At 36.7% G+C, this 9975-nt stretch overlaps 1 protein-coding gene across 1 annotated transcript; it reads right to left on the bottom strand.

Annotated features, from left to right (window-relative positions):
- Positions 1-3005: 3005 nt before the first annotated feature.
- On the bottom strand, positions 3006-3938 carry LOC140513456 (olfactory receptor 4N5-like). The gene has a single exon (XM_072623154.1). The coding sequence runs from the start codon at positions 3936-3938 to the stop codon at positions 3006-3008; it is 933 nt and encodes a 310-aa protein (XP_072479255.1).
- Between the last annotated feature and the right edge of the window lie 6037 nt (positions 3939-9975).

The raw sequence follows: 9975 nt of genomic DNA, 5'->3' as shown, positions 1-9975 counted from the left end.
CTAAAAGCACAAATGGGGGGAAATAGGATGGAGGGAAAGACACAGACAGTAATCATAACTGTGAATGTGAATGGGATGAACTCTTCCATAAAACAGAGGCAGATAGCAGAATGGATTAAAAACCATAATGCAACAATATGTTGTTTACAAGAAACACATTTCAAACGAGAGAACATACAGTGTAAAGGTAAAGGATTGGAGCAGAATATATTGTGCTTCAGCTGATGTAAAAAAAGCAGGGGTAGCAATCTTAATCTGAGACAAAGCAAAAGCAGAAATAGATCTAATAAAAAGAGATAAAGAAGAAAACTAGATCCTGCTAAAATGCACCATAGACAACAAAGTAATATCGTTGCTAAAAGTATATGCTGCAAGTGCTATAGTACCCATGTTCCTAGAGGAGAAGTTAAGGGAGTTACAGGAAAAAAGGCAGCAAAACTATACTAGCGGGGGACCTCAACCTCCCCCCTCTGAAATTGATAAAACTATCCTAAAAATAAACAAGAAAGAAGTTAAAGAGTTGAATAAAACACTGGATGAGGTATATATGATACATCTCTGGAGAACACTGAAAAAAATTCCTTGAAATAATAAACAAAGTTGCAGGTTACAAAAAATCCCCACATAAATCATTTGCATTTCTATATACAACTAATAAAGCCCAACAGCAACAGATAGAAAAAGAAATCCCATTTAAAGCTATGGTAGACATTATAAAATATCTGGGAGTTTACCTGTCAAAACAAACCCAGGGACTATATGAACACAATTACAAAACACTTTTCATGCAAATAAAGTCAGATCTATGTAAGTGGAAAAACATTAGTTGCTCCTGGGTAGGCCAAGATAATATAATAAAAATGACAACCCTACCTGTTAATTTACCTATTCAGTACTATACCAATCAAACTACCAGAAAATTGTCTTCTAGATCCAGAAAAAGTAATATCAAAATTCACCTGGAAGAACGAAAGGTCCAGAATATCAAGGGAATAAGTGAAAAGAAATGCTAGAACCTAGCTGGCCTAGCTGCACCAGATCTCAAATTGTATTATAAAGCAACAATCATTGAAACCATTTGGCACTAATTAAGAAATAGAGGGGTAGACCAGTGGAATAGCTAGGTACTCAAGACACAGTAGTCAATGAATATAGCAATCTACTATTAGATAAACCCAAGAATCCCAGTTTCTTGGATAAGAACTCACTGTTTGACAAAAATAACTGGGAAAACTGGATAACAGTATGGCAGAAAGTGGGCATAGACCAATGCCTGACACTGTACACATATATAAAGTCCAAGTGGCTACATGATCAAGATATAAAGACTGATACCATAAACAAATTGGGGGAGTGAGGAATAGTGCATCTGTCAGATTTATGGAGAATGGAGAAATTTTTGATTAAAAAAGAGAGAACATTTTGAAGTACAAAATTGATAGTTTTGATTACATGAAGTTGAAAAGTTTTTGCACAAACAAACACAATGCAATAAAAATGAGGAAGGAAGCAGAAAACAGGGAAAGAAATTTTGCAACTAGTGTCTGTGATAAAGGCCTCCTTTAAAAAATATATAGAGAACTGAATCTAATGTACATTAACACAAATCATTCCCCAATTGACAAATGGTCAAAAGATATGAACAGAGAGTTTTCAGAGGAAGAAATTGAAGCTATCTATAGTCATATGAAAAAAATGTTCTAAATCACTATTGATTAGAGAGATGCAAATCAAAACAGCTCTGAGATACCACATCACATCTATTAGACTGGCTAATATGAAAAAACAGGGAGGATGATAAATGTTGGAGAATTTATGAGAGAGTTGGAAGACTAATTCATTTTCGCTGGAACTCTAAGCTGATCTAACCATTCTGGAGAACAATTTCGAACTATGTATGCCTAAAGGGCTACAAAAACTTGCATATCTATGACTCAGCAATATGGTTTCTATATCCCAAATATATCCCAAAGCAATATCCCAAAGACATCACAAAAATGGGAAAGGGTCCCACATGTACAAAAACATTTATTGCAGTTTTCTTTGTGATGGTCAAAACTGGAAATTAAAGGGATGCCCATCAATTGGGGAATGGCTGAATAAATTGTGGTATGTGAATGTAATAGAACATTATTGTGTTATAGGAAATGATGAACAGGAAGGCTTCAGAGAGGCCTGGAAGGACCCATGGAAACTGATGCTGAGTGAAAGGAGCAAAACCAGGACAACTTTGCACACAGCAACAATTATAGTGTGCAAGGAATATTTTTGGTAGACTTAGCCCTTTACAGCAATGCAAGCACCTACAAAATTCCCAATGGAATATTGAGGCAAAATACCTTCAACATCCAGAGAAAGAACTATGCAATAGCATCACAGATTGAATCAGACCATTTCTCTTGTGTTATTTTATGTTTTGTTTTGTTTTCATGTTTTATTCCATTCATTTTAATTCTTCTATGCAACACTACTAAGGTGAAGATGTTTTTATAAGAATGTATTGTAGAACATATATATGATTGCATTCCACATCGGGGAGGGAGGGGGAGAGAGGACTAAGGTGGGGTAGGGAGGAAGATAAAACATAAGATATATGGAAGTGACTGGAGAAAACTGAATACAACCTAATTAATTAAAAAAATAGATTTTCAATATTTCAATGTCATCTGGCCCATAAAGGTTGGAACTTCATATAAGAAGGTTCAGTGAGCTCCTCTGATGTGTGCCTTTCTTTGACACAGTCCTCCCCAAAACATGGAGTTGAGCACATGTCATATTTATTCAGCAAACTGACCCGTTTCTTCTCTATTTCCCCTCCCCAAATGTTGTACCCAGCAACTTTATTGTTAAGATCAAACTACCAATATGGCATTCTCCAGTATGTTCCAGTTTTTACAACCCTGTGTTCTTCCCATGTATAGCTATATTTTCTGCATCAAATTAATAGAGTGAATAATGGTAGTGAATGAATCCTAGTTGAAGATATCCTGAGTGATACTCATTCTTCATTCTACTCCACAAATGACCTGCCTATTCACCAACTTCCTCATAGAGGTCTTTACTTCCTGGTTTCTCAGGGTATAAATGACAGGATTCAGCAAGGGAAAGATGACAGTGTGAAAAAGGGCAACCACTTTGTCAGCCGGGAAGGACCTAAAAGGGCGGGTGTAAATAAAGATGGCAGGTCCAAACATTAGAAACACAATGATAACATGGGTGGTACAAGTGGACAAAGCCTTGCTCTTCCCCTCAGAAGAAGATCCCCTAACCCGAAAGAGGATGACTGCATAAGATGTCAGCAAACCCAGGAAACATAGCAAGGTAAGCAGTCCACTGTTGGACACCATCAGGAGTTCCACCACAAAGGTGTCAGTGCAGGCCAGCTTGATGATCTGTGGGACATCACAGAAGAAGTTATCCAGCTGATTTGGGCCACAGAAAGGCAAATGGATAATGAGAGCCACCTGCACAATGGAGTGAATAAAACCCCCAACCCACAGGGCTAGCAACAAAACATAGCATACTTGGCCATTCATAATGGCTGCATAGTGTAAGGGTTTGCAGATTGCAATATAGCGGTCAAATGCCATCACCACAAGGAGGAACATCTCACCTACTCCAAGAAAATGCAGGAAGAAAAGCTGGGTGATACATCCTTGATAAGAGATGGTCTTTTTCTCATACAAAAAATCTACCAGCATTTTGGGGGCTACAACGAAAGAATAAGTAGCATCCAAGAAAGCCAGGTTGCCCAGGAAGAAATAAAGAGGTGCTGTGAGAGCAGGATCTGATCTGATGGTAATGATGATAAGAAGGTTCCCAGGAAGGATGATCATGTAGAAGGAGAAGATCAGTACAAAGATCAAAAGTTGTATCTCTTTGGATTGGGTTAGACCCAGAAGAATGAATTCAGTCACTGTATTGTTCTCCAACTCCATCTATACAACCAGGAGACTATTAAGGGAAGAAAAGTTACTGTAGTTAATTCAGACCTTTTCTCTCATACTATAGTTTTTCTCTAATAATAATTAGTATTTTAATGATACTGACATTCTAAGTATTATATAGGAAGTCTGTTTTACCATCCTGATTCCCAACTCTGGGAAATCCCTCTTTTCTTTGTTTCTCAGAAGGGTCAAAGAATATGAACAGGCAATTTTCAGAGGAAGAAATTAAAGGTATCTATAGGCATATGAAAAAGATGCTCTAAATCACTTTTGAATAGAGAGATGCAAATCAAAACAACTTTGAAGTAGCATATCACACCTATCACATTGGCAAACATGACAGAATGGGAAGATGATAGACGTTGGAGAGAATGTGGGAGAGCTGAAACACTAATACATTGTTGGTGCTGCTGTGGGCTGATCTAACCATTCTGGAGAATAATTTGCAACTATGCCCAAAGGGCTACAAAAATATGCATACCCTTTGACCCAGCAATATCGCTTCTAGGACTGTATCCCCAAGAGATCATAAAAATGGGAAAGGGTCCCACATGCACAAAAATATTTATAGCAGCACTCTTTGTGGTGGCCAAAAACTGGAAATCAAAAGGATGCCCATCAATTGGTGAATGGCTGAAGAAATAATGGTATATAAATATAATGGGATACTATTGTGCTATAAGAAATGAAGAACAAGAAGTCTTCAGAGAGGCCTGGAAAGACTTATATGATCTGATGCTGAGGGAAAGGAGCAGAACTAGGAGAATTTTGTGCACACCAATTACCACAGTGTGTGAGAGATTTTTGTGGTAGACTTGGAACTTCATGGCAATGGAAGGACTTATAAAAAATTCTCATTGATCTTCTAAGGCAAAATGCCTTCCACATCCAGAGAAAGATCTGTGGAATTCGATCACAGAATGTAGCAGATGATTTTTTGTGTGTGTATTGCGTGTTGGTTTGTTAGATGATTTATCCCATTTATTTTAATTCTAGAGAGCATGACTATAGTGAAAATATATTTAATAGGAATGTATGTGTGGACCCTATATAAAATTGTATACCATCTCATGGAGGCAGGGGGTACTTAGGGGGGAGGGAGGGAAAAATAATAATCTAAGTCATATGGCAATGATTGTAGAACACTAAAAGTAAGTAAAATTGATTTAAAATAAAATAAAATGTTTCTCAGAAGACAAACTAGAAGCAATGATTGAAGCTGTAGAGAGGCTATCAGCAAGACACCTATGATGTACTAGCTACTGCTCTAACCTCAGAGGATATAAAGAAAAGTAAGAGTTGATGTTTGTTTCCAAGAAGTTTAGAGTCTTACGGCAGACATACAATATGTTAACAAATATGTACAAACAAAACATAAGCATAGTAAATTGGAGGTAATGAGCACAGGGAAGGCAACAGCATTAAAAGGAATAAGAAAAGGTATCTTGCAGAAGTGGAACTCTTAGCTGACACTTAAAGAAAACCAGAAAATCTAGGATTAAAAGGAGAAAGTTCTAGGCATGGTATAACAGCAAGTGAAAATGCTCAGAGTAGAACAATGGGGAATCTGGTGTGATGAATAGCAAGGAGGCCAATATCCCTGGTTTGAAAAGCACATAAGAAGGTATGAGGACAAAGAGGTCTGAAGTGGAAGGAAAGGGCCATGGTAACAAGGGCTTTAAAAGCCAAACAAAGGATTTTCAAACAAAAAAACAAAGAAACAATTTGTTATATTGTCTATTCTGGTTTTCTCCTTATTGTCGTAATAACAGTAGCTAGCATTTGTATCGTGCTTTCGAGATTTGTAAAATGCTTAACAAGTATCTCATTTTATATCAGGGAAGCTTACACTCTGACATTGGCACCTGCAGAGCAAAAGTTTCCTGATGAATACTAAATTTTACTTCAGTTATTAAGATCAATTGTTTTCAGTGCCTTTTGTTTACTGTTCATATTGCATGCCTAGATCCTGTTTCCCTTTCAGTCTCAGAATCCTAAATTTGGAGTTTGGATCCTTGGCTCCCTGTCTTGGCTCATTTTTTCCCACATATGTGTAGTCTCCTTGGATCCTAAACATCTGCTTGCCTAGACTTTTACTGAGTGAGAAGATGTAGGTTCAGTTTGCACTTCTACGTTGTATTTGTATGACCTTAGACCACTTAATCTCTGGACATGTTTCTTCATATGCAAAATTAAATAGTTAAACTGTTGGTCTGAATGATCTCTTCTATCTCTAAATTATATTTTCTTAAGTTCTATTTTAACAACAATGTAAAATACTGGACAGAGCTCTTAGAAGATATGAGTCCAAGATTAACTCCACAATTACCATACTCCTACCAAAGTACTGTGATTTTGATCAAGTCACTTCAGCCCAAACACTCTGTGCTTTATGCTAGTCTACAGACTCAATAACAGGTAAGATGTGCTGCTCTCTCCTTTACCTTCTTCTCACATATTCTATCCCATGCTTAATCTCTCTCAGGCTTAATTTCTTTATCTATAAAATGGGGATCTGTAAAATGCATATACATCCTCTTTCACAGAGTCATTTTCAGAATCAAATGAGTAGATGAATATATGTAGATAAGTAATGAAAAGTCAGTCAGAAAAACCTGGAAAGACTCATATTAACTGATGCTGAGTGAGGGGAACAGAACCAGAACATTGTACACAGTTATAGTCACATTGTGTGATGACTAACTTTGATAGAGTTGGCTCTTCTCAGCAAAGCATGGTTTAAGACAGCTCCAAGGGGCTCATGATGGAAAGTGTTATCAATATCCAGAGAAAGAATTATGGAGCTTTAATGCACATCAAAGCTCACTATTTGCTCTCTCTCTCCTTTTTTATTTTGTTTTGTTTCTTCTTTCTCATGGTTCATTTCATTGGTTATAATTCTTCTTTACAACATGATTAATGTGAAAATATGTTTAATATGAATGTATATGTAGAGCCTATGTTAGATTGTATGCTACCTTGGAGTGGGAGGGAAAAAGAGGGAGGGGGAGAAAATTTAAAACTCAAAAGCTTGTGGAATTGAATGTCATGAACTAAATATAAATAAATTGATATTGAAAAAAATTTATGGAAAGTCAAAACATTTGTACCTTCATTCTCTTTTTTTAATTTTACTTGGGATAAAAGTTACAAACTCTGACAATTTGCCCTTGTAGCATTTAGATTTTTCAGTTTCACAAAACGGGGAGGCAAGGGGGAGAAGGGCAGACAGAAAGATAGACAAAGAAGCCACTTAGTAAGCATGGACTACCAAACGTTAATCTAAGTACTAAAGATACAGCACACAAGGAAACAAACAAGACAATTCCTGATTTCAAGGAGCTGAAATTCTTGTGGAGAAAGACAACACATAATGGGGTTCTGGAAGATGGATTGAGAAAAAAAAGAGGAAGGAGAATACTTTCATAGGGCCATGGTGAGGAGGAGTTCTGTAAGTGTACTGGATACCTGGGTACCTCAAGTTAAAGTGAAAAATCATCTATCAGAACCAGAGGACCTTGGAATAGAATCCAAAAGTCTAGTAGAGTGGAGATGATCAGAGACTAAGACCATGGAGATAGATGCCTCAGTTTAAACTAATGACTATAACTCTGGTTACTACTCTAATTCATAGTTAATCTTTTATATAGATGATTTAGAAGTGGAAATACTATTGTGTTCTAGGTTTAGATAACAATGTTCTCAAAACAAAAAGAGACCGAGACATTATGAGAACAATGAGATTTTGGGTATGGCCTTGACATATACACTAAACAGCCTTTAACAGAGAAAAGCATTACTCATGATATTCTATTCTGTGCCATATTTATACCTTTAAATGAGCTATGTAACATGAAAAAAAGGAAGGGATTGGGACTACAAAGGTTCATGTTGCAAAAAGACAATGGAGTGTAGAGAAACGAAAGAGAAATTGGAAATATTTCCTAGGAAATTTTCATAAAATATTGGCATTACAGTATACAATTGTTGTGAAAACTTTAACAGTGTTAACCAACATTTATGATGCAACATGGCACAGTGAATCCATGGAGGCCTTGGAGTTATAAAAACGTTTTCAAGTACTGTCTCTGACACATGCCACCTGTGTGAGTATGTTACTAAAACAAGCAACTTTTAAAGACTATAATCTAGAAAGAAATTAATGATCTACATTGTTGGAAGGAGTTTCCAGACTTGGAGTTCTCCTCATCTAGGCATCATTGACCTAGAAGTGAAAGGGATCATATGATCATAGATTTACCTTTGGAAAAAAACTTTATGTTCTCTATTATCATAGCCTATTTTGTAGGTCCAAAAATGAAGTCTAGAAAAGTCAAGTTACTTTGCCATGATTTCATAGGCATGAAGTGTCAGAAGTGAGATTTGAAACCACGTTCTTTGACTATAAAATTGACATTTTTCCTCTCCACTACATTGCTTCTAGAATTGTTGCAACCTCTTTGTTGTACTGAAGAGGAAACCAAGACTTAAAGAGTTTGATTGAACTGTCCAAGGTGATGAAGTAGAAAGAAAGATGGAAGGAAAGAAAGAAAGAAAAGAAAGAAAGAAAGAAAGAAAGAAAAAAAGAAAGAAAGAAAGAAAGGAAGGAAGGAAGGAAGGAAGGAAGGAAGGAAGGAAGGAAGGAAGGAAGGAAGGAAGAAGAAGAAAGAAAGAAAGAAAGAAAGAAAGAAAGAAAGAAAGAAAGAAAGAAAGAAAGAAAGAAAGAAAGATGGGGAAAGAAAGAAAGAAAGAAAGGAAGGAAGGAAGAAAGAAAGAAAGAAAGAAAGAAAGAAAGAAAGAAAGAAAGAAAGAAAGAAAGAAAGAAAGAAAGAAAGAAAGAAAGAAAGAAAGAAAGACAGACAGGGGGAAAGACAGGGGGAAAGAAAGAAAGAAAGACAGACAGACAGGAGGAAAGAAAGGGGGAAAGACAGGGGGAAAGAAAGAAAGACAGGGCAAAAGAAGGAAAGAAGGAAGGAAGGAAGGAAGGAAGGAAGGAAGGAAGGAAGGAAGGAAGGAAGGAAAAACAAAGAAAAGTACAACACCATCATATGTTATTGAACAGAATGTCAGACCTAGAGTATGTCTGACCAACTCTACCATTTTGTTGATAAAGAAACTGAAGTTAAGTATGTCTCTGAAGAGGGCAGAAACAAGTGTTATGAGGATGAAAGCTATAATTTCTGCCACTCTACCCTTTATCACCCCTATTTTCCTTTCCACTGTTTTAATTTCAATTCACTCTATTCTCTTTTTGATTGTATCCTCTTCTTCTATCCATATATCTTTACCTTTTTCTGTGACTGTGGGTCTCAAAGAGTAGTCAAGGGAGTTTTCCATCCCTCCAAAAGCAAGGATAGGCACGTTAAAGAGAGTTGTTACACAGATAGACAAATATACAATCACTTAGTTATCTACTAGAACTGGTCATTGCAAGGTGGCCCCAAGGGTGATGAGACAAGCTAAAACTCCCCTTTCCCCAGGTCTGATTCCCATGTGGAGACTACACTTCTGCCCTGGCTCACTTGGGGAGGGAGGAGGTTTTCAGGGGTCATAGGAGAAGAAAACCTAAAAATTTGCTGCTGTTGCTAGCACTGGTACCACTTTTGCTACCAGTATTTCTTGCTGTATTGCAGGGCTTAAGGTAGAGACTGTGAATTTATTTTTTTACTATTTTGATAATTTTACTTCAATATTGTATTCTTTTGTAATTCTATTTATTTGGTATATTTCATTTTGGGGGGGGGTAGGCAATTGGGGTTAAGTGACTTACCCAGGGCTACATAGCTAGTATGTTTTTAGGCAAGATGTGAATTCAGGTCCTCTTGACTCCATATTTTTTATTTGGTTCATTTTAAAATTTTCAAAGAGCCAAAGTGGCAAGACATATAAAAAGATTAAGAACCCTTTATGTAATAGAAGAAGCAGTGGGGTTCGATCCAAATGATTTGGGTCTAAAAGTCTTAAATAAAATACTTCTTCACCATGTTGCCATCCCAATCTGTCTTCAGTTTTTACATACAGTGTCTCA

Source organism: Notamacropus eugenii, chromosome 7 (assembly GCF_028372415.1).
Source record: "Notamacropus eugenii isolate mMacEug1 chromosome 7, mMacEug1.pri_v2, whole genome shotgun sequence".
Taxonomy (NCBI): Eukaryota; Metazoa; Chordata; class Mammalia; order Diprotodontia; family Macropodidae; genus Notamacropus; species Notamacropus eugenii.
The sequence above is the reverse complement of the archived record's forward strand: the minus strand, read 5'-3'. Positions and strand labels throughout refer to the sequence as shown.